The 24948-nt window shown below is 47.5% G+C and overlaps 3 protein-coding genes and 1 pseudogene across 3 annotated transcripts; 1 reads left to right on the top strand and 3 right to left on the bottom strand.

Annotated features, from left to right (window-relative positions):
* Nucleotides 1–913: 913 nt before the first annotated feature.
* LOC116245587 (ubiquitin-like modifier-activating enzyme ATG7) lies at nucleotides 914–4321 on the bottom strand. The gene is given in 3 exon segments (XM_031617060.1): nucleotides 914–1429; nucleotides 1432–2220; nucleotides 3968–4321. Coding segments are annotated over 3 exon segments (1659 nt in total).
* Nucleotides 4322–18894: 14573 nt separating this feature from the next.
* Nucleotides 18895–19575, bottom strand: LOC116245586 (uncharacterized; annotated as a pseudogene).
* A 1041-nt stretch (nucleotides 19576–20616) lies between these two features.
* On the bottom strand, nucleotides 20617–21012 carry LOC116245585 (GTP-binding protein ryh1). Its single transcript, XM_031617058.1, has one exon. It carries the CDS (start codon nucleotides 21010–21012, stop codon nucleotides 20617–20619), a length of 396 nt encoding a protein of 131 aa, XP_031472918.1.
* A 50-nt stretch (nucleotides 21013–21062) lies between these two features.
* On the top strand, nucleotides 21063–22159 carry LOC116245584 (deoxycytidylate deaminase-like). Its single transcript, XM_031617057.1, has 2 exons — nucleotides 21063–21182; nucleotides 21578–22159. Exons 1-2 carry the CDS (start codon nucleotides 21063–21065, stop codon nucleotides 22157–22159), a joined length of 702 nt encoding a protein of 233 aa, XP_031472917.1.
* Nucleotides 22160–24948: the final 2789 nt, after the last annotated feature.

Genomic DNA, 24948 nt, shown 5'->3' with positions numbered 1-24948 from the left:
CAATAGTTTTACTTACCTTTTCAAGCTCATAGCAAGAGTTTACAAGCAGAGTTTTGAAGCACCTCTAGCCTTATTGTGTCTTTTTGTTGAGCTAAGATATGCTACGTTTTCAGCCTTCAAGTATCCAAGGAGCTAGCTTATGCTGATGACTCCTTTGCAGTACATGATGGACCTATTTTATTCCTATAACCCACACCATTCTATCTTCGCTGTCTTCTTTTCTGCATTATATTCTATGAAATACGAAAAATCCACGAAGAGCCTGCATTCCTCCTCATCCTCCGCCTTCGTCCTCAGGGAGCAGCCTCACAACTCCACGCTCTCCCTGTACCGAGTAGCCAAACCGCCACCGCGCAAGGAGTTCAACAGCGTCTATAATGCCAGGGGAAGACTCAACACCCTCAGGGAAGCGGTCAGCATCATCAGCGAGCAATCGAGAGAAGCGTAAGTTGCCAACAAGGTAATCATGCTGCTATCAAGGAGCTGAAGTTGTAGATAGATTTTTTGCGTGAGTAGTTCTTGCAACGCCGGCTGCAATAATTGTAGGGCCTAATGACGGCAAAGGTGAAGTAACTGCGCAAGAAGGTGGTGATCGCCAAACGGTCGGACCTGCTCAAGTACGAATCCATCCAGAACATCTTCGACAGCTTGGCGAAGGGCCACAAGGAACTGGTCGGGAAAGTGCAGGGACTGGAGGAGAGAGTGGAACAGTTGGAGAATATCATGGGCGGAGGGGTCCTCAGGAGCAAATTAGGAAGGTGAGGGGAATGATACTGTTTACTATTGTTTCTTCGTTGGAGGGAAATCGCATAAATAATGGGTTAAATCATTCAGATCATCACTGGGTGGAGGGAGGAGGATTGCTCTCGCTGAGATTGGCTTCGGTGCTGGCAAGGCTGCTGCTCGGGATGCTCTAAGAGGTGATGAATTCAAAATCGTCATCCAAAATTTCCACGATTCCATTCTCCATTTTTTCGTACTCGTCCAATTCCTTCTTGAGTCCGGTTACTTCGTGGATGAAGGAGGGGTCGTTGAGCACCCTCAGCATGAAATTGTCCCGCTCGGTGTTGTAGCAATCGAGGATGAACTTGGAGCAGGCCACGCACTGGTCGAAGGCCCTTCCGTAGAAGATGGATGTTTAGAAGTCCCCCAAATTGCCACGCAAGTGGTGCGGAAGCTTACCCAGATCGGTAGTGGCCAGCTTCGAAGGGTCCTCGTTGGCAGGAGCGTGGTGCCTGAGCGGATGGTGGAGCAAGGAGACGAAGAGCTAGGCGGCGTAGGCGGAGGAAAGGAAGGAAAGTCCCGGCTTGGTCACGGTGCACATCTGGTCCAAGGTGCGATCCTTCATCGTGTTTTGGGGGGTCACGATATCGTTGCAGAAGTAGCAGCACAATCGCTCTCCATGCAGTTCTAAATGGATACAAATCTACGCTGGTCGTACTTGTCTGGAGTGACTCCGTGCCGAACGATGAGGAAACTGTCAAACCCAAGGCCGACGGTAATGCAAGCCTTATCGTACTTGTTGGCAAGGACGGTCGGCAGCCATCTAGCTTCTCTCGAATCCAGCAGCAAGAACAGAACATCATGCCCTTGCACGAGCTCTTCGATCATGTCCAAGTTTTTAAATGCCTATTTTATTTGTTCCTCTGTGCGGACGTAGTGGCCAGGCATGGGGATGCTGATACTATACCCATTTGCGTTGATTTATGGGTATATCTTTCGCAACTTCTCAGCTGCTGTCTCAGCCTTCGGCTTTCCTCCGTTGATCGTATCCTCGTACTCGTAGAGAGTTTGCCGGACCGGGTTCGAGTAGCTTACCTTGGAGTAGTCGACGAAGGTGATGTTCTTGACACCCCACCCGATGAGGTTGCGAGCCAACTGGCATCCAAGCGTGCCTGCTCCGAAGAGTAGGCATTTGGCGGACTGGATGCGTGGGATGTCCAGCGATGGCAGGAGTCGCCACTTCATCAGTTTGATGTTGAGATCTACTGCCTCTCTGGCGAGGGTGCGTTCATCCATGAAGGACTTCAGATCGATCTGCTGGCTGTCCTTCTTGTGCTTCACCCTGTTCTCGAAAGCGTCCAATGAGATCGCTGACGCATCGATGGTGAGGAACTAGGAAGTCTTCAAGCTGTACTCGCCTGGGAAGTTGTGGATTAGGTATTACTTCAGCAGAAGGAGTTTTATGGAGGATAGACGTTCAGGCTTTATCCTGTTTGTCTATCGCAGCCATGCCAGAATCCCAAGACAGTTGAGGTGTGGTATCCTGTCTGGTTGGGCAAGTTAGTGCTATCGACCACCACTAAAGTACTCTCCGTCTTTCTCGATGAATTCCGGTATCGAGCAGCGTTCGTATTCCCCGTTGAGGATGTGAATTGCGGAAAGACGTTATTTTCCTTTGATAGTTTTTTGAGATAGTTGGAGATTTTCACTCTTTTGCCGGTATTGTCGATCTAGAATTCGGCAGGACAGGCCTACCGCTTTATCACTTTGTAGTTGGTCACGGTTGGGCGGTGGAGTAGAATTGGTAGGTAAAGGTGTGCTTCTTCAGGTCGGCGAAAATCAGCAGAAAGATTTAGTAGAGGTGGGACACCTACTGACCATTGGCTGCACGCTAAAATCGCTATAATTGCAGCTTCATTAGCTATTCTAAATTGGGAGGGTGGTACTTTCTTTCTCTTATGGGACTACAGCATTAAACTACTCGATGGTATTCGTATTGAGGAAGGTGCCTTCTACCTTGTAATCCACTGGGCCGGACTTATCCTAGTTGGCGTGTGCGAAGCTGAAGGCGTCGATGGAGAGGATGGATATTTTTTAAGGTCGGTTGGAGAGTCTAAACCTGGCGATGAGTGGCTGTGGGGTGGACTGAAGCTGGTACTCCTATATCTTTTTCTTGGCTAGCCTGCTCCAGAAGCCGATGTCGATCATGACGTTCCAGGTGGTCACGTTCATGCGGGTATGGATATATATCTTATTATTAATTGCACTTGGTGGGAGGAGTTTATAGAAAATGGTAGAACGGAAAGAGGGAAAACAAAGGAGGAAAAATAAGAAAGGGATATGGTGCAGATAGCAAGGAGATGATGATGGATGGCTTGATGGATGATTATTGTTGGAAAAATGTATGTTTCTGTGTGTGGGTGGGTTTGCACCATCTAAAAAAGATGCAGATCACGATCAAATATGCATTTCTTTGGACGATACAGCCTTTTTGGGTTCTTCGCAACCGTAGATCATGCTATCCTCTTCGTCGATGCTGAGCATATCCCTGAAGGACTTTCCCTCCTTGATGATCAGCTTATCGTGGCCCTTCTCTTTCTCCTTCTTGCGCGGGTGCAGGTGGTTGGTGCCCACCAGGGAGTTGTTGTTGTTGGTCCACTCGGTTGAGAAGTTGTTCAGCATCACGTTGGCCGACAGGGAAAGCTAGAACTAGAAATCTCCTAGCTTTTTGTGCAGGTCCACAAACCACATGTCGCGCATGGCCTCCTCGGCCGTCAGTCGCTCGGACCGCTTCTTGAGGAACCTGAGCACCAGGTTCCTGCAGGACTTGCTAAACTTGGCTTCGGTTTCCGGCGGGAATACGATTTCCCCCCTGATGATGTTGGCGATGGTCTAGCTGTGGTATTCCGATTCGAAGGGGGTCACCCCCGTCATCAATTTGTACATTGTCACTCCCAGCGCCCAGATGTCCACTCTTTCGTCGTAGCCTCCTCCCTCGAACATCTCAGGAGCCCTGTAATAGGGTGTCCCTGTCAGTGTGAGCATCTATCTCTTTCTTCCCCGGTCCATCAACTTCTTGCTGATGCCGAAATCTATCACTTTGACGCTGTGGTTTTCCCGATCGTAGAGGATGTTCTCCGGTTTAATGTCGCGGTGGCAAATCTTGTGCAGGTGGATATAGGAAAGCGTCTACAGCAGTTGGTATATTAGCTATTTCAGCATCTGCGGATATCACCGGCAGTACCTGTTCGGAGGGCCGCTCTATGTGGAGCAGGTCAGGGTAGGGCAGGTAGTCCATGACTAGGTGGCAGGTCTCGTTCTTCATCTCGAAGAAGAGGGCGTGGTAGCCGATGATGTGGTCGTGCTTGAGGGCTTTAATATCTGTGAAATTTTTCTTGAGGAAGAGGATGTGCTCTCTATCCAGGGAGATGGTCTTGACTGCAAAGCCCAAGTTGGTCTTTTTCTCGATGCAGTGTCTGACGACGCCATGCGCTCCCTCGCCGATCTTCTCCCCGATGGAGTACTTATCTTTGAAGAGGGAGTGGAAGCGTTCCTCTTCGTCTGACTCGATGTCGGAGTAGACCTTCGAGAGCGTCATCTCCTTGTCGGAGAAGATGGCGCTGGGTTTTCGGCTGCGATTCTTCTCCAGTTTTAGCTCCAGTTGGGAGGTGGTCTGGTGGATGATCGGAAGGACTGAAAGGGTGCTGCGGATGGTCGCCAAACGCTACCTACGCTGTGCTGCTTTTGGAGTTAAGCCCAAATCCATCATTTATTATACATTCAATTATGAAACAAAAATGGAAGTGAAATGGTAAGTTGGCAGCAGGGGGAAAAGGGATGGCTCGATGGGGACGAGAGCAAGAGAGAGGATAGGGGATTGGTTGGACGATACTGTTGATGGGGTTAATTTGGGTATTTTTGAAAAATATGACAGTTCTGTGTATAAATCATTCGTTTTCCTTGATTTTCTTGGTGGGAACATCATCCCCTTCCTCTTCCTCCCCATTCTCCTCCTTCTCAGTCTCCCAGACCTCTTCCTCCTCCTTGCGCGCCCTCCACAGCAAGCCAACTCCCTCCTCCTGCCACTGGAACATCAGTTTGAACTCGAACTCGCTCAGCGGTTCGCTCCTGGCCACCACCTGGGCGAGGATCTGCAGGCTGGAGTAGAGGGTGCCAACGGTGGGGGAATTGGTGGCTTCGATGAAGCCGTGGATGTACTTCTCGAAGAGCTCGGAAGTGAGAAGCTGGGAAAGATCGGGGTGGTGCTCCGAGAAGGGCAGGAGGTAGGAATAGGCCTTGCACAGCCAATCGTAAAGGCAGATCAGCATAAGCTACTTTCCGTTTATCTATACTGGCTCAGTGCATCGGAACACGTTGACCACTCTTCCCTCTCCGTTCAGCATCTCCTAGCTGTTGAACAACCCATCCAGGACGGGGTATGAAGCGTTCTCGACGTATGGTTGTTTCTTGTAGTAATATTTTGCCTATTCGACCAGCCTCTTGGCCAGGGAAATCAGTTCCTCCTGTCTGGGCTTTTCTCCTCTTGGCAGTGGAAGCGAGGGCAGTTCCGCTTTGAACAATTTCCTCCATGCGAATTTGGCAGTGTAGTAGTTGGCCTAGCTTTCCATCTGGATCCGATTGGCGAGGATGGCATTGACGGCCTGCTGCACTCTCTCGCTGCCGAAGTAGAAGACCTGCAGTGGGAAATTGACTGCGGGCTGGTCATCCAAGAGGGTGAGGATGCGAGTGCAGTAAGTATCGTTGAGGACGTTGGCCAATTTCTATGTGATGCTCAGCCGATCGGAGTTGTAAAAGGTGAGTGACTTTTTGATGAAAACGGCAGCATCGTTTTGGCCTTCCTCGATGGCGTTGCGCAGTGATAGCTCGTTGGTGTATATCAGTTCGAGCACTCTCGAGAAGTGGACTTTTTTCTTCATCAGCTACACGCTCTCGTGGAGACGCTGGTCGAGGGAATGCGAGAAGAAGAGCTCGTCGTCGTAGTACCAGTTGTTGACGTTGCTCCTCTTGCGCTACTAGAGGATTTGGATCTTCTTGGAGAGGGCCTAGATCTTGGCCTATAGGCTGCTCTCGGACTGGACTATTTCCTGCAGTTCGGCGTCCTTCTTGAGGAGGGCGAATTGCCTTATCTTGCCATTCTTGATGAACTTGGAAAGGTGCTTGTGCATTTTCTTGAAGGTGTAGATCATGCGGTCCAGGAGGTACTTCTTGTCCTCGTTTTCAAACAGATAGAAATGGCACACATTCTTGGTCTTCCCCTCTCCGCGCCTCTGCTCGTTTTCCGTCTGCGGCAGCCCGAAGTAGATTCTGTTTATCAGGCTTCCGAGAGTGCTCTCCCTGTAGTGGCGTTGCTACTGGAGGTAGGTGCTGCCGAAGATGTTGGACTGGTCGATGGCGTAGGAGGGATGCTCGGGAAGCCTGGCGAAGGAATCGAGGTCGAAGCAGTAGGTGTAGCCCCGAGCGTAGCTGCACTTCTGCAGGTTGCGCAGCGTCCTCTCCTTCCTCTCGGTCTCCTTGGCCTGGCCTTTGTGGGGTCACACATACGCAGGATGAAATCCTCGTCATCGTCGAGGTCGGCTCCGAACATCTTGGCGTAGAGTTCGTTGTCCCGCTTCTCCTCCTCTTCGCTCTTGGGCGGCTTGGCGCCGCGGGTGGCCCTGGCTGGAAGTTGTCTTCTCGACATCTATTATATTGCACGGATCAACTCCACAGTCACAAGTGCATTACACCTATGATGATAACCATCATGGAATGTAATGTGGGGGTATATGATGGAGATGTAGGGTATGATGGGTATTGATCATGCGGTGATGCGGTGGTAGACGTGATGGTCCCTGCCTGCTCCGAGGTGTTCCACAACGAATGCGAGCCCCTTGCTGGAGAGGTCGGCCTGGGTGTGCTCGTGGACGGCGGGATTGCGTTTCTGTTTGAAGAACCACTGGCTGAGGTTCTTCTGGTTGCCCGGCTTGGTCCAGCTGTGGTCGTATATGTTGAACACCTTCTTCTTCTCGCCCTATTCCTCCGCCGGGGGAGGAGCCTCGCCCTACTCGCCCTCGGCCGCCTTTGGCTTCTCGGCGACCACTGGCTTCTAGAGGTGGAGCGTCTCGTCGTGGCTCTCGGAGTCTTCGGCCCCCCATACGCCGAGGTACCTGATGGGACCGATGTGCTTCTCGATCCAGTAGAAGTCTTTGCAAATCAAATCTTGTTGATTTTGCCGATAGTTGCAGATGACAACATCTCTAAAGGTCCCCTTCCTGACGAAGTCGGCCACCTCCTGGATGCTGAACTTGTAGAGGTTGAAGAAGGCGAAGTTGTGGCGGATCGACAAGTTCTGGTACAGCAGGGAGGGATTGTCCTGGATCAGGTACACCCTCGGCCTCAAAATGTCACGCAGCAGCTACTCGGCCAGGATCAACTGCTGGGAGAAATCGATCTGGTAGAGCGTGGACAGCGGACTCTTGCTGGAGAAGACGTCAGACCACTCCGCGTTCTTAGTCAAGGACTACTTGGCCTTTGCCAACTCCTCTTCGCCCACCTCAGCGTTCAAATCTCCCTCGGCTTTCTTCCGAGTCCTGCGGATGAGCTCGCGCTCGTCGACCTTGAGGTTGAGGACGATGGCAGGACCGACCGCTTTGGTCCAATTCTCCACCTCTTTGCCTTCGAGGGGCAGTCCGTCGATGATGATCGGAGTGTTGCCGCTGCCTGAGACCAGGGAAGCGAAATGGGCAATCACTTTCCTGAAAGGCAGTTCCTCTCCGTCTTCAGGAGCGATCAATTTTTCCTTTATTCCAGCAAGGTAAGGCTCGTACTCGATGTGTCTGTATCCCAGCTCGCTGGAGATGAACTTGGCGGCGCTGGTCTTGCCGGCGCACGCAGCCCCAGTGATGAGGAGGTACTTGGTGGGCGAGCGGACCTGGCTGTCGAAGGGAAGCTCCGGATCGATTTGCTTGCGTCGCAAGGTCTAGAGGAAGTAGATTGGGGCGTTCAGGTTCTTGCTGAACTGGTAGTGGTCGGCTCGCACGCAATCCGCGAAGAGACGGAAGCGGCGGGAGTGGGTTTCGAACTGGACGAACTATTGGGGACTCCAGGGGTAGTCGGTGAGGACGACTTCGTTTCTGTTGAGGTTTTGGAACAGGACCTCAGCGAGGAGCTGCACCTTGTCCTTTTCCGCTTTCTCCTTGTTGGGCTTGCGCCGCAGGACGTTCTGGATCTCAAAGATGTTGAGTAAAAGTCCATCGTTGCTATCCACATACTTCCGGACCAGTTCCCTCTAGTTGCTTTCGTGGACGTTGGCGTAGAGCAGCTCCGGGAGCAGGCTCGTCCCGACCTGTTCGATGACGTCGTTGATGTAGCCTGAGACTGCGTGGTAGTAGGGCTTCTTCTAGAGGAGGGGGACGAGGGTGGCCTCCTGGTCGAACCAGGCCTACCTTTCGGTGAGTTCGGTCCTGTTGTGACGCAGGTGGACGATTTCGAGGTGGAAGTGAGTCTAGAGGATGGAAACTTAGGAAAGGATCGGGATGAAAGATGTCAGAAGGTAGTTGTTAGCTTTGGGCAGAGTAAGGATTTGGTTGGCGGTGAGCGGGACATTCAGATGACGATATCCGATGAAATTGAAGTAGTTCATCAGTAGTGAGGTGATGAGGACTTCGCTGGGTCCGTAGACCACGATCAATTGGGGATACAGTTCCTTTCTGAATGCAGCATAGCTGTGCTCGACGACCACTTTCGCCCGTCCGATCATCTGGTAGTCCCGCTTGATCGCCCTCTCCTACTAGCTCAGATCTCCCTGCAGGAAGACAGCAGTGATCTCGTTTTTCCACTTCTAGACAGAACGGAAGAGGTCGGCCGATGCCTCGATCAGCAGGCCCTTCTTGTCGTGCTCGCGGAGAGTGGTCTCAGAGGGGTTCACCAGGTGCTGCAGGCCGTGCTCGAGAGCGTACTGAGAAGCTAGCGAAGATTTCTGCTTGGGACCGAAGACGAAGTACCAGACAGGTTCGGAATTCGAAAGTTACATTTTAATCAAATATCCACCGAGGCCCAGGGGTAAGATTTAAATTTTGGAGGAGAGGGCAAGGCAGCAAGGAGCCTCGTTCGGGGAAATGGCGAGGAAATGATGGTTATTGATGAGGGTAATGAATATAAAACTTTTTGGTATGGTGACAATTGCTGCCCACCAACCATTTTCTCCCTATTTCCATCCTATCTATCATATAAGATTCTTCCAAAATTGAAACGCCCCTCATCCTCTGCCCAATCCATCCCCCCGCCTTTCCTTCCCCTCTCTCCATCTTCCCCCCTCTCTGTCCTGCCTTCCTTGATAGAATTTCGCTCTATCTTTCTTATTATTAATATCAATAAATTATTGAACAAATGCTATCCGAATAGCAACCGACAACCTCCACCCCTGACCTTCCCGCGCTTGCAGATTGCTAGTCCCAGCCATAACTACCCCCTTCGACAGGGACGGCACCAAGCGTCCGTCCGACGGAAAGCTACGCTACAAAAAATTAAAACAAAGACTCAACGCTCTCAGCGAGCAGATCCTGGACCAGGGCCTGTTGAAAGACCAGCGGGATATAACCAGTCCCAACAAGTCCAGATTGATGAAGCTGGCCCTAGAATTGGAAAAAGCACTCAGGACGCAGGCCATCGAATACCCCCTGGTAGAATCCCTCATGAAAGAAATACAAAAAATCGTCGAACACCGCAGGGAACACGATTTGCTCATCCTCAGAGGCGCCAGGATCATGGGCACTCTGTCGGCGATCGTGCGACGGTTTCCCTCCCTGCATAAAAATTAAGCTGCGCAATCCCTACCGGCATTAGATTCAAGTAATTTTTGGAAGATGTAGGCTTGAGGCTAATGAGAGTGATGCTGGCTCTGGGATCCAGTAGGGAAGCCTTTATCGTCTCCAACCAAATGCCAGCCGTCAGTTCCCTGCTCAGTTGCGCATTGATGAGAGATTAACGCAAAATCGCTGTCAATTGTCTCCATTTGCTGAACCAGATCATGTCTGGTCCGAATCGAGGTAACCTTTATAAGATTTAGTTTAATTGCAACCGCTTCTCACCGCCAACATTTAATACATCCTCTGTTCCACGCTTCTAAAACGCCTCAGGAGCGGTCTTGAGACGGCGATCGAGGAGGACGATCCGGCCAGTGCAGAGTTTCTTCTTCTCGGATTCAAGTTCTACCATCTGATCGTCAGTTTCTCATGCCAGAACTAGTGCAACAGGCCCATATACTCCTCATAGAAGAGCGCGGATTCTTTGGTAGAGGCGATCAGCGGATACTTTTAGAGCGGATTGCAGATGCTGAGCGTGTGTATGGTCGAACTGGTCCACGAGAAGGAGGAAGGAGAGGAGAAGTATATGTACAGGGAGGAAGATTTGCCGAATTTCAAAATCAGCATACTTCTGTACATCTTCAAGACCTTCAATGTCATCTTCAACGCAGGCGTGGTCTACGCCCAGCAGGCCCTATAGCTCAATCCTATCTTCCTGAAGACCTTGCTCTTCATCTTCGACTTCGCCAAGGAAAACTTCAAGTAGAGCCTATAGACAAAGAACCTTTGCAGTTAGATCATCATCTTCCTCGGCAACCTCGCCTTTGAAAACTTTGCCAATCAGTAGGTGGTTAGAACATCCGGCCTGCTTGAGTCGCTATGCAACCATCCAATATAATACTTGATGTAAGCACCGTTGCGAAACTTCCTGGTGCCTACTTTCTGCTGTTTGATCCATTAAAATGCCAACAATTTCAAGCAGGCCTTTTCGGAGAACTCAGTCCAGCCGATCCTGAACTACATTGAAAAGGAAATTGCCCTTCTCACAGAGAAGCAAGAGGAATAGGTGTGCCTGTAAAGCGGGAAAAACGTGCATTGCAGAACGCTGAGTAGAAAGACCTCGGTGAGCAGCATCAATAGTAGCTACTCAAAGGCATCCATTAGCGAATCGTATCCCATTAATAATAATAATCTTATGGGATAGACGAGATTGGAACATCGGTTTCGACCACAGTACTGGCAGCTACTTGCTGAAGAACTCAAGAAAATCGATGATTGACGCATTTTATATTACTCATTCTGCATCTATTCATGAATAGAAAGAAGGAGAAAGATGGATGGTTGCATGATGATGAAGATGTGAAGAGATATCATATCATACGTAGTTGAGTTCTTATTTTTCCTAGAGGTCCTCCATGTCTTCTAGCAGATAATCCAACCTATAGTGTTGGATCATTCTCTTTACTATATCTTTTTCATTCTATTCCCAATTGTGTCGATAGTTGTTATAGGTATTCCTGATGGCCTGTCTGATGGCTGTTGCTTATCTTTCCTTCATGAGTTGGATTTCGAGGGTGCTAATCTTGAAGAGGAAGTGGTCGAGCATCTCCAAGGCCTGTTTGGGCTTGCTGGCGAAGAAGAAATACTCGAATATTGCCACCATCGGAAAGAAAGGACAATTGGAGTTTATGCATTGCTAAAGGGTGAATTTCCATATGGGATGCTGTAGGAGCAATTATACTCCTTTTTTGTTGGTGCTTAGGGTCAGATTGCAGATGATGCATCCTATTATGTAACTGTACTCTCTGGCATCCTCATCGATCATCCTCGCGTAGTCGTTTAGAAAAGCATAGAGGATGTCGATTAGCATGTTGTTGGATAGAAGCTCATCGCTAATATCTATTTCCTATTTTATCATATCGCAGACCAGCTATATTGCCTTCTTCTGGACATTCAAAGGTGAATTCTTGATGAGGTTTACGATCTATTTGGCCTTTTTATTGCTTATGCGGGAAATTAGGTGAGGATGCTTGCCGAAGATTAAAACGAGCACACTCAATGCTGAAAAATAGGACTATTTTATATTCTTTGATATGCATTTTAGGCAAAAATCGACAAAGATTTCTTGCTCTGCATTCTCCACTCCCAAGATATCGATCCCGCCTATTTAGCATTTATTCTGGTTCCAGCCTAGCTCAACTTCATATCTCAAGTAGATGTGAAGGATCTCGATGATGGCTATAACTTCTTGAAGTGAGAATTCCTTTGTTTTCGTGATTATCTCTGAGAGTTATACGGTGATGTTGAGCTATTTCAAAGCCTATGCCGATTATTGCATGCTGAATGATGATCCCATCTCATTGATATTATTGATGATCTTTTGCAAACGATGTTGGTTGGTCGTGGAGGCATCAAGTAATTTCATTCTTTTTTCTTTCATGTAACGATCCAGTTATTTCCTCCGGATTTAGCATCTAAACTATTCTCTTTTTTTTAATATCATCCCACCGATTATTATCTATACCTACAATCCCAAAAATAATTTCGCTTTTATTATTTATTTCTGATAAAAATATACCTTCCCTCTTGCAGGCAAATCAATGCAAACGGATGCAAATTATTATACAATAATATTAGCAATAATAATTATTGATGTCCGGTCATATAAAAACTTTCAATTGGTGTATGAGAGCAAACCGAACCCCCTGCCCACCTGGGGGAAAAAAATGGAGGGGAATAGAAGCCTGCTCAGGGATATCAACGTCCTGAAGATATTCACCAGAAACGCAAAGACAAACTCCTTCACGCAGAAGGAAAGCAAATAGACCAAGGAGTCATAATACAGGAAGGAGGAGGATCGTTTTATCGTTGTCTCTAAGTTCAAAAACACCTCTCTAGTAGTCCCCATATAAAACCTAACCAAACATTTCAAGGTCAACCGGCAAAGGATCAAGACCTTTGCCTCTGATAAAAACTTCAATAACCAAAGCAGCGAAAAAGTGATCAAGTGTTTCGAGGGAAGAGAGATGATCAAGACTGCTAAAAGCACATAGAAGATGGAAAAATCAAATATGGGAACCATATAAACCGACCTTAAATCTTAAATATTGATAATCAAGAAGAACGTAATGAACACCTACGCTCAAAAATAATAAAAATAACTAGCCAAGAGGGAAGGATAGCGTCGCCAATTTACGTCTCACTCAAAAAAACAATCAAAAACATTATCAACTGATAAAATATACGAAAGAAAGCATGCAATTTTGACAAGCAACGCACCCGAACTGAAAAAGATCAAATCCTAAAGTTTTATAGTGGTTGAATACCCTACAGAGAGGACAATCGTTTCTCATCGGGCAACTCTAGCCGGATAGATTGCCAGTTTGACCAAGATAATGACCTTTTATACGATCCTGCACATAGCTTCTTCCAAAAATGTTGACATTAAAACAGCCACAACAAAAGTATCGTCAAGTGTATCCCTGATTACCGGAACGATCGCATAGCTGAGATAGGGAGAAGAGTATACGGTTGAGCAACTCTTGTATGGATTGATGCTTCCCAGCGGAAACGATGCCGCTAATGAGCTTGCGCTGTGGGGCGGCTCCATGCTTGCAGAGGTGGAGAAAGGAGATAAATCATGGCAAATTTTCGTAAATTAGATGAACAAACAGGCAAGAGCCATCGGCCTCAAACATACCACATTTGGAAATCCCCACGGCCTGCCCAACCAATGCGCAAAATCAACCGCATCTGATCTTGCCAAACTGTGCTGCAAATGCATGAAAAGTATGCTCTTCAGAAGGATTGTCAGCTGTAAAGCCTATAAAATAGCAGTTCAGGGCGTAAAGGGGACTCGGATAGTGTAATGGTAAAACACAAATAAATTACTTAGGAGGGAAGGATTCATCGGTCTTAAAACCGGCATAACAGCCACAGCCGGTCCTTGTCTGGCGGCTGCCTATACCTTTCGCGGTAAGACCTATATAAGCATCGTTTTGCGTGCTCCAAAAATATCCTCGCGATTCAAATAGACAAGGTACCTGCTCTCCTGGACGATGGCTCAACTGTATAAAGACTTGACTCAATAGTAATACATCCAGCTGCGAGCATTAAAACGGTAGAATTACGAATTGGACAGTGATTACAGTGAATAGTAGGAGGAGTTTAAATATGGGAACAACAGCTACGCGTAGCATCAGAGAAGATGCAACATATTGGACGAATAACTGTGATCAACCTTATTATTTTCTTATTCTTGATAACATCTATCTATCCAACCCTTTCCACCCTTCCAGTGCATTTCAGGTATGGTTATTACCCTATTCTAAAATAGAAAAATAAATAATATTCCAAACCCACCATGTTACTTTCCAAGGCAAACGAAAAGTCTTTAGATGTTAACAACATCAATCTGTTGGACAAGAAGTCATACGAAAGCATTCTTTCTAAACAATTAACAAAGGGGTAACTTTCGGTCATTCTGCATCGGATAAAAACGCAACTCAAGAAATAAAAATAGACATAAAATTTAACCAACCTAAACGAATTAAAAAAGGAACTGCGAGCCAAGTACAGCATCAATATCAGTAACGACATCATCGACCATTTCATACTCACCACAGAAAAGGTGAACTCACCGCGATCGCAACTGGACTTCAATTGCATCGAGAAGGAAATCAAGTCCAGTCTCAGCGAAATCAACAAAAAAAAGTATTACCTTAATAACCAAAATAAAAAAGTCACCTTTACCAAGAAAATCCTCTCGGCTGAGAAACGAAAAAGGAGGAATATCTTCAATAACATCACCACGGAGGCCATGCCCCAGATCCGATCCATGAAAAACTTCGATGAGATCTTTATCAGATAAAAACTGGTCATTTTCCAGGAGTACCTTTAGGAGGAATAGATATTGAAATTTTAGCAAGAATTACTGAAGAAGATGGAGGCTATCGGGCATCTAAACTATGGTCGGTATGCCTAGAGGATCAAGCATTACACCGTCTACGATCTTGTCCTCCAGAGGGTGTTTAGTCTCATCCAGGAGGACACGAAGAACATAGAGATTCGGACCAAGTTTCAAAACATTTACAAGAAGATGAAAGAGGAAATGGTCTCCATCGTCACCAACGAAGAAGAGATTACGAACACCATGAAAAGACTCAAGAACAGGTCGCAGGAGAATCTCAACAAGAATGCGAGCAAGAACCAACTGAAGAAGAATTACTTTCAACTGGATCGGGAAAAGCAAGATTTGACATCACAGATCGAAGAGACACTATAAGGCGCCAAAAAACATCTGAAGGATGCTTTTATCAAACGAGGCAGGCCTGACTTCGCCTATGAGATGGAACTGATGCTGGACAATAGAAAGACTCCGACTGGCCCGAAAAGGATAAGGTTTTGATAATTTTCAACTCTGCAACAATAAATGCAAGCTTTATCTATGAATAATCCATGCCTATGTGAGTATCAAGTGAATATCTAAGCCTGTATGTTTCAATGCATGATTATGGATCAGATACAATCATTCAAAGTTATAATTCAAGCCTGGTCTGCTTTCCTAGAGGATTTCGACCCCCCGCTCATAATCATTGATCGTAAGTTGTTTCAGCTTGAACACGCTCGCCATCTCCTCGATTCTCTTAAGCTCCTCTCCCATCACCTTCTTATCCTCCGCGTTCCTGAACCTCTGCTCAATCATTACCATATCGTAAAGCAGCACCCAGGCCAATATCTCACTCCATGTCTCCACGGCCACAATTTGGTTCAAGAGCCGATCCTTGATGAATGTCTTCAATTCCTCCCGTGCGTTGTCCTCCTTTTCCAGCTCTATCATCGCTTTCACTCTGTTGTACAACTCCAAATCGTTTTGCTTCAGTTTTCCTAGATCGGCCTATATGTTTTCCCGCTTGGCCACGAGCAGATCCTCCGGCTTCATGTTCTGCAGCTGCAGGGTCGTGAGATTGAGCTACCGGATATTGATCCAGTAGAGGTAGTTTGATAGTAGTTGCAGGAATGGTTGCCTGTGTGGCGATTCTGCCTGAACGAGATACCCTTATATCACCTCTCTGAGGAACTAGTACAATTTGAACGATTAAAAGGTAACGTACAAACGGTCTTTCATTAGAATGACGTTCCTCAGAGTATTCGGCTAAGTTTCCTTCATCTTTATCGTGCCTTTTATGGAGTTAGTCTAAACCGTGGAAACACCGTATCTGCTCATGTTGGCCAGTTGGAACCTGAACTCAGATTGCGACAATTATGTTAAATCGGGAAATAGGCCACCCCTTACAACATGATTTTATAGGTTAAGCTCCTGCATTAGCTTGATTACTTGCTCTAAGGACGACCTTTCCTGCCTATCCTGGAGGCACATCGATCGGACAAGGTTTTTTAAGTTTTGGACAAGGTCGGCCAGATAGGCTCCGAAGGGTGCCAATTGTACTTCTGCGGTATACTGCAGTTCTTTTGTTTCAAGATATCGATAGAAGATCAGTTTTCTCAGTTGTTTTTCGCTATACTTTTGCAAAACCTTCTTTTTTTCCATCTCTCTATACTGTTCATATTTGAATTTTTCATACTCCTCCTTTACGAGATAGGGATGGCAGCCAAACAAGACCTCATGCAGGATAACTCCGATAGAGTATATATCAGCCTTATGACTTATATTTACCTTCTAAGCAAGCGGATCCAACTTTTAAGGAGCAGCATAGGCAATAGTCCCACAGGGGATTTCCTATTCCCCGGTTGACAATTTGACAGCCAATCCAAAATCTCCAATTTTGAACACTTTATCCTTGATGAAAATGTTCTGAGGCTTGAGATCGTTATGCATGATGCTGCTTATCTTCATTTCCCTGTATCCTTTGATCAGGTCAAGCGCCAATTGTATGAACTACCGGATCGTGAATTTCCTTTTGGCTTATTTGCGGGTCTACATAAGGTCGAAAAGCGTGCAGTTGTTGCAGTACTCGGTAATGATGTAGTAGTTTTTATCTGATTCTATGCCCTCGGCGAAGATGATCCTGACGAGGTTGGTCATCTGCTTATCTTTGGTCAGGGTGTGCAGGGTCTTCACTTCGTCTGTGTACTTGCTGGGCGTGGTCTTGCCGCCCTTGGGGATCACCTTCACTGCAATTATCTCATCATTCTTCACCAGGTCATCGAAGTTTTAGTTGTCGAGGCTCTCTCCTTCCTTCTTGGTTATCTTGCCCAAATAGCATTTGCCGAAGGAACCCTTGCCCAACTCTAGGAATTATTAGGAGAAAAGGACGATGTTATACCCCTTGAGGCCTTGGATCACTTTGTAGTATTATGGAAGACGATGGTATTTCTGTAGCCGAGCAGTGATTGGCAAAGTGGCCATATATATGTTATCAAGTATTATATATAATCTTTCACGAATGGTAGCCTAAAATAAAGGGGAAAAGAAACCGTAAAAATCAATACCCCACAGGAACACCCTTAACGTTTATGAATCGATATCTCGATTCTCTCGGTGTTTCCCCAATTAAAACTGAATAAATCTTATTTTTTATTCCCTATGATTGACAACGCCCCTCAACATCCCTAAATCGACGTTTCCCGATACCTGAGATACATGGGCATCGTGGCGTGCGCAATTGCCCTCTCCAATCCCATCGAGCTGGTCAAGACAAGACTGCAGATCAGTCCTGAACTCATGGTCAAGAAGACCATCGATCGACCCTATACTACCGTCGCCAATACCTTCCAAAGAGTAGTCCGGGAGGAAGGATTCAAAGGACTTTTCAAAGGCGTGCAGTACTTCGTGCTCAGGACCTTGCCTTCGAATATGGGAGTCTTCACAGTAAAGGAACTCATCCACCGCAGTCTCTCCCGCTTCCTAGTTCGAGGCGACCCCAACTCTCCGCTTCGGCAATACCTGCAACGCCACTTCCTCATCGTCAACGGAGCCATCGGCAGCATCGCAGGCTTGGCCATCCAGATCACCATTTACCCCTTCGACTACTTCAGAGTTATCCTCTCCAATGAGATCAAAGCACACCCGGATTTCGGTCTGGGGAAGGCCATCAAGTAGGCGATGCACCACAAGGGCTTCAGCGGTATTTTCAACGGAGTATTGATAAACCTAGTCTACATGTCAGCGGCGAGAGGAGTGTATTTCGGTTTCTACGATTCTTACAAGCACAGCATCAAAAACTAGCCGGGCAAGATCCTGCTTTCCTATGGCAGTCTGGTGGCAGCCCTGCTTGTCAATTTTCCATTGGATACCATTCGCAAGCGGGTGATCGTTTCCAAGAATCGGCACAGGAATGCAAGAGAGTGCTTCAGACATGTCTGGCAGCAGGAAAGATTGTTGGGATTGTTCCACGGGTGGCAGATAGTGAGCATCCAGGCCGTGTCCTTCTGCATCCTCTATTACCTCTACGATATCATGTTCACCGAGATATTCAGAAGCAAGAAGTGATAGCGTGTATGTATATTATACTTCCATATCAGAACATACACATGCAATCCAAGAAATGGGTAGCCACGCAGATCGGCACACACAGGCACAACAATCCAACAACCATATGCCAAGCGCATGGATATAGATAGACTCAATATTACAGATATCACGGGCAGAAATCTTCTTCCTCGCTATTTATGTTCCAGCCGTTGAGGTCGCTCTCTTGGTTGTACTCCGTTCTAAACTTCCGCTAGGAGGTGATCAGTTTGCGCGGTTTCGATGACGGATAGTATTGGCATGTGGATTAGTAGGGCCGATATGCTGGCGCATTCTCAGTCCTTATCCTCAGGCACCGGTTGTGGATGCTCTTGGATTACCTCTCTGCCCCCTCGATTATCCTTTTCCTGCGTGCAATTTTTTAGCTTTTGTCTGCAGTTCCAGGCTTATTTTTGCTGGCGTGCATGGTCACTTTGGCGATCTCGAGGCCATTATAATTCAATCTGGACTGCATGGTTTCCCTAATCTTCTTGAAGATCTCCACTTTGAGTTCATTTTCAATGTTCTCTCGGTTGGATCGCTGTTCCACCCTGCGTTTATTGCGGTAGGGCTGCAGCGAGAGGAGGGTGATGCCGATGGGAGGGGCTTAGAGCAGGGGACGCGGTTGGGAAGGCCTGGTGCAGAACTGCTTCAGCTCGTGAAGAGTGCTCCGCAGTTTGAGAGCGCTGAGCTACTAGCGAGAACGCATCGGTAATAAAATTTAGAATACTATGGATATAATTATTGGAAATAGAAACACACACATAACCGCAGCCAACATACCACCTCAGTTCTGCAGTCCTACTTACAAATGAACATCTACAATCACAAAAGCTAAATTATTATATCTTTTGGGTATTAAGTATGATTATTATTCCCTTGCCCAAAGCACAGATATCACTGACAGCACTCCTTATCCTTCTTCTTGTCCTTCCTGTCCCCCTCCAGAGTGCCCAGCTTTATGCCGATTGACTCGTTCTTGGGGTCGATTTCCGCCCTGTCGATCTTGCCCAGGATGGCCTCCGAGATGTGCGTGAACACTGCGTCGATGTTTTGCCCGGATTTCGCAGAGCATTACATGAACATCATCCCGTTGCGCTTGGCGCAGTTGAACCCCTCGTCGTATGAAACAGCACGTCTAAATTATTTGAGGGTTACTTGCCCTAGAGGTCGGTCTTGTTGGCAACGAGAAAAGCGGTGACTTTGTCGTTGGCGTAGGCCTTGGTCTCGTCCAGCCACTTGCCCACGTTAGTGAAGGACTCGCGGTTGGTAATATCGTACACTAGGACGACGCCGATGGATCCCCGGTAGTAACTGCGGGTGATTGACTTGAAGGTCTACTGTCCGGCCTGAGTGGAGTGAGGGTTACTGTGTCCCAGATCTGAAGTTTGATTGGTCGTTCCCCGATGGTGATAATCTTGGATCCGAACTCAACTCCGATAGTGGTGTCGTGATCGAACTTGAACTTCTTCTCGAGGAACTGTAGCAGCATGCAGCTCTTGCCGACGCCTGAGTGGAAGGTGTGTTACTTGTGTCTCCAATCACGATTAGCTTGAAGAGGTAGGAGTAGTTGCTCATGGGTGTGTAGATTATTATTATACAAGCCTGAGGAGAGAAGAGGGGGTAAGCTATGGAAGTTACCCTTGATAGCATAGGAAAGGAAAGGAGGGATAGGGACTGGAACTTATATCAATCACATGAAAATAGTTATATATCGGCAACCGTTCTCCCCCTTTGCAACTTCGGAGAAAACAATGGGATGAATCATTTATGAAACCTGTAACCATCTTTGTGTATCCCCACCACGATATGACTATAGAGAATGGAGACCATCAAGCTTTACTAGGCTTGATGAATGCAAATAATATAAAAATCATTTTCCCTCTGTCTTGATTTGGCTGAGGAAGAACCGAACCTCTTTGGGAGTTAATGCCCCCCTCCTGAAGACCATCATCTCATCGTTTTCAATCTCTTTATTACTGGCGGCGTTTTGCGTTCCCTCGTCGGTATCGATGGTGCCCTCACTGTCGCTACTCTGCTCCACTTGCATGTCGGTGGATACTGATGTCATCTCATCCGTCTAGTATATCATCGGAAGGACGATAGCCCCGATGATCTCTGCTACATTTTCTCGAGAGTTTTGATCGTTTAGGCCAGGTGGTACTCAGCATGGGCAGTCGGGGATGCGGGGATGAGGATTGGACTCTTGGGAAGTGGCTGGCTGTGGTTTTAGCTTTCTTTCTGTGCGGAGTTGCCCATTGTATGCAATTTATAATTATAATATTCTAAGAAAGGCAAGAAAATGAAGGATAGAAACCATGGCAAAGGAATCAACGGTAATAACCTTCCCAAACGATTTCCCATAAGGTATCAGCAACACTTCTTCTGCTGCTGCCTCCCTGCTGCGCTCTGTTCCAACCTGCCTTTAGACAGCTTCAGCTTCTGGTACTCGCCCACGCTGCTCCTCATCTTGCTGTGGTAGTGGATCTAGCTCACCAAATAGCCGAACGCTTACTCTATGTTCTCGCCGGAAAGGGCGGAAACCGAAAAGAAACGACAATTGAAGTCATTTTTCAACTAGTCGAGCCGAGGTTGGAGCGAAGCCAGGTATTGTCGTAGCTAGCCGCGGGGGATAAGGTCGCTCTTGTTGCCCAGCAGCACGATAGGGATGTCGGATCCGCAGTGGAGGACCAATTGCTGCATCCAAGTCCTGGCATCCACAAGTGAGGATTCATCAGTAAGGTCAAAGACCACCACTGCCGCCTTCGACAGCGTGAAGTAGTTGTAAACGATGGTCCTGTACCTCTCCTGGCCGGCCGAATCCCAGAGCTCCAGGTTGAACTCGCTGCCCTCGTGGACCACCTTCTTGAATCTGTAGTCCACGCCGACGGTTGGTCGCTGCGGGTTGTAGTCGCCGTCGACATAACGCAGCAGAAGAGTACTCTTGCCGACGCTCGTACGACCGATTATGATCGTTTTGAAATTTTTCAATGTGGACTCCGAGAACTCACTCATAATACACCCAAGCAAGAACGGTAGCGTATGATTAGTTTATATATGGAGGGATGCGATGGAGTGCTTATGAAGGATGCAATATGAATGGGATGGGGACGGGGGTACAAGGGATGCAGGGATGCAAGGGATATGTTATTGAGGCTTTCAACGAGTTTGGTGAGATGGTTTTGGTATAATATAAATGCTGGGCCTTCCCGACCAAAGCGAAGTCTTGCGAATCCTGCTCATCGGCCTCCCGTACTGCGGTCTTGAGGACGTAGCTGACCTCCTCAATACCGATTACAGCCTTCCGATCTTTCGGGCAGATCCCCTGCTGAAGCCCTCCAATATGTCAATAAAAAAGTACGTCCGAGAGGTCTGCTTCAAGCATTTCCGGTAGACTCCACGGGCGGTGCTGATTGCGCCGCAGCTGGACAGGGACATCCTGCTGGAACTGAAGAAGCGAAACTATCTCAACGTTGTCCTGGTCGATGCCAGCTTCCAGCAACGGCTCAACAACTTCAAACGCCTCAAAGGAAAATAGGAGACGCTTGAAACCGTGAACGAGCTAATGGCCCTGGATTAGCCCTTCCATCGAGAGGAATTCCAGGAGTGCCTGGAGTTCGTGAGGGTGAGGGTCCTCAACCGCGGAAACAGGGAGGAGCTGAGGGGGGAATTGCGGAAGAAGGATAAGGAGGTGATCCGGTATTTCAGGCCGACTTGGGACCAGTATTTCATGAAGATTGCGGACATAGCAAGGCGACGATCCAACTGCATGAAGACCTCGGTGGGGGCGGTGATCGTGAACGATGAGAACAGAGTGGTTTCGACCGGTTACAACGGTACGCCGAAGGAAATCCCCTCCTGTTACAAGATGGGCTGCGAGCGATGCAACAACAACGAGGGGAAGCAGCTGGACCAGTGTCTGTGCCTGCACGCGGAGGAATCAGCGATTATCGAGGTGGGTATCGGCAAGACGGAGGGGTGCAGGCTGTACACCACCTATTATCCTTGCTTCAGTTGCGCCAAGATCATCAAACAGGCCGGCATCAAGAAGATTTACTATATGGATGAGTACGAAAAGGAAGATAGCGGAAAGCCCTTCATTAGCATATACTTCAAGCCTGAAGACGTGGTCAAGATTGGAGCTGATAATCTCTACTATTGATCCATAGGATATTTGCATCTACCTACCTACAGCAAATCATAAGATTAGTATATTCATTATCATTAATGAACAGATGATGTATGATGGATGAGTGATGATATGTTGGGAGTATATGATGGTAGAGAGTGATCACTTGACGATTTCCTGCATGTTCTTGGTGAGGTTGTTCTCCTTGCCCAGATGCATCACCCTCCTCTCCACCTCTCTCAGCTCAGCCTGGGCCTCTATCAGCTGCTCCATCCTCCTCTCCAGGTCATTGTAGTTCTCTCTTCCGTCCCTAAGGTCGGAAGTCAATTCCTATATCCTCTCCTTGAGGTCCTCGATCTAGGCCTACCTCTATTTGAGCTTGATCGCATAGAAGTTTTCCAGTTGCTATCTTTCCTGCTTGAAGGAATTGATCTTTTCCTCATGGGATTTGGCCTGGAGGGTCCGGATGTCCTGCTAGCGGCTCGCCAGCTGGTGGGTCAGTTTTTCGATCTCTAGTTATTTCTTCTTGAGCTAGAGGAGCAGGCGCTGCTTGTCCTCTTCGGTCCGGTCCCGCTGGAGGGAAAGCTCGACCATCACTGCGTCGAAATCTCCTCTGTGCTCCTCCTTCAGCATCTGCAGGTCTCTTCCGAACTATGCCTTTTCCTTCTTGAGCAGGTCCTTCAGCTTGGCTATTTCCGCCTCGTAGGCTTCGCAATTTTTGACCCTCTCTGTCTTGGTCAGTTCGTGCTGTTCCTTTTCGGCCTGCAGCTCGCTCTGCCAGCCTGAGCGTTCCAGTCCGTGGTTGTCCTTGAGCATTTGCAGTCGCTGGCCTAGTTCCTAGATCTCTGCGTCTTTGGCGGTGATGATGGCCTGCAGGTGTTTGCATTCATCCAGCTTCAGTTGTTATATCTTTGCGCGGTTGCCGTTCTCGCGCTCTGCTTATTGCGTGGTGGTCTATGCCTTTTGCTGCTATTTTTATTACTTTTGGTGGAGACGGTTCCTCAGGCCCTCCACCTCGTTTTGCAGCTATATGATTCGGCCCTTGTATTTCAATGCTTCAAGGTCGAAGCTCTTCCGCATCTCTATCTTCCGTCTCAGTTCCTCCTGGTGCTTTTCGCGGGCAGATATGAGGGCGTTTTCCTTTTCCTGCAAGTTCCTGGAGAGGAGCTAGATTTGATGCTCGTGGTATTGCCTGAGGCCTGTCAGATCGGCCTCTCTCAGTCTTGCCAGTTTGACCTTCAGTGCTTCGTTTTCGGTCTCGCCCTAAAGTAGCGAAGTGAGCAGTTTAGACTATAGCTATCTGATTAAATTCTAATTTGCCTACAGTTCCTGTAACCTTCCCTACCTGAGGGCGTCAATTTCCTTCAGCAATCTTTCGATTTCCCTCTGTTTCAAGGCGACGAGTTCTGCCATTCTCTTGTTCTCGCTCAGCAGGTGCTGCAGTCCTTGCTGGTTCGACGTCTCTAGGATGGTGAGTTCTGTCTTGAGCAAGGTTTCCAGTTTTTCCCTCTCCTTGACGTTGACTTCCTTGATGAATGCGATATTGGCTTCAGCCTAGTACTGCAGTTTCTACTGGTACTCTTCGCGTTATCCCTTCTCCATGTCGACAGTCACCTTCAGGTCCTCCTTAGCGCTCTCGAGGTCCTAAACGGTCCGTCTCAGTCTCTTTATCTCCTCCTCCAGCCTCTTCACCTGCGATTCGTGCTCCATGAAGAAGAGCTCCTTCTACCTTCGGTTCTCGAGATGCAGTTTTTGGATGCGGCCCTCGAAGTGCATTTTTTGCTACGCGTGTTCCAGCCTCTTCACCTGCTGCAGATGTTTCAGCTAATCACTCAGGGACTCGCACTTGCTGTGGGCCTATGCCAATCTTTGCTTGGATTACAGTTCTCGTATTTGTGTCTAATTGTTCCTTCGTTATATTTCTTCTTTCAATTTTGAATTTTCGGATTTGAGCAGGTTGATGGCGACCTGATGCTGCAATCGGAGCTGATCGATTTCTTTCTGTCGCTACTGTTCGATTGCGAGTTCCTGTTTCTTCGTTTCCACTTGGTACACTCTTTCCAATTATTTTTTCTCGTCCTGGAGAGTGGTTATTTCCTGCGTGAGTGCGTTGATCTGTTGATCTGTGTTCTGTTTGTGTTGCAGTATTTCCTGGATGAGTCTTTTCTTCTCGTTTTAGACCTCGCGAAACATGTTGATTTCTGATTCTATCTTGTGGTCCAGCTTGGCCTGCAGGGCGTCGATGGCTGCGTTTTTCTACTGGATCATCACTGCCATTTGGTGGTTCTCGGAGAGGAGTTGCTTGTTTTGGTCCAACAGGATCGGAGGAGTGAAGGCGGTCGGCAGCTCCTTGCGCTTCTTGGAGGTGGATCTGTTGTCCAGTTATTACATATAAGGATTGTGGATTGTTGCGCTTGGGGTTTTCTAGAGGGCGTGCAGTCTTGATCTCGATTTCTGGGTCATGGAGGTATTACTTAATTGCGTTGGGGTTATTGCGGGAGGATTAGTTTTTGGCTTTTGGTGCTTTGGGAATACATGAATTATATATAACAGCTCCTTTTTGATATTATAATGGTGACGGGTCAAGTGTATGTGATAAGGAATGCTAAAATCAGGGAAAGGAGGGTCAGTTGTTCTTTTTTTACGGTTATTGCGGCTCTGAGGGTTTGGTTGGTTCTTTGGGTTTCTATTTCTATAGTCTCTATTTTTCGATTCTTTCTTTTTACTGTTTTTCCTTTTCTGCTTTTTCCTTCTCTTCTGCTTCTTTCTTCATGGCTTCCACTTTCAGTCTCACTTCTTCCTTGATCTCTTCGATGATCTCG

This window comes from Nymphaea colorata, unplaced genomic scaffold, assembly GCF_008831285.2.
Source record: "Nymphaea colorata isolate Beijing-Zhang1983 unplaced genomic scaffold, ASM883128v2 scaffold0755, whole genome shotgun sequence".
In the NCBI taxonomy this organism is placed as follows: domain Eukaryota; kingdom Viridiplantae; phylum Streptophyta; class Magnoliopsida; order Nymphaeales; family Nymphaeaceae; genus Nymphaea; species Nymphaea colorata.
The sequence above is the reverse complement of the archived record's forward strand: the minus strand, read 5'-3'. Positions and strand labels throughout refer to the sequence as shown.

Coding starts and splice junctions, on each gene's coding strand:
- LOC116245584 (XM_031617057.1), top strand. CDS start 21,063: ATGCGATGGAGTGCTTATGAAGGATGCAATATGAATGGGATGGGGACG. Junction 21,183..21,577: donor AGTTTGGTGAGATGGTTTTG/GTATAATATAAA, acceptor GCCCTGGATTAG/CCCTTCCATCGAGAGGAATT.
- LOC116245585 (XM_031617058.1), bottom strand. CDS start 21,012: ATGAGTGAGTTCTCGGAGTCCACATTGAAAAATTTCAAAACGATCATA.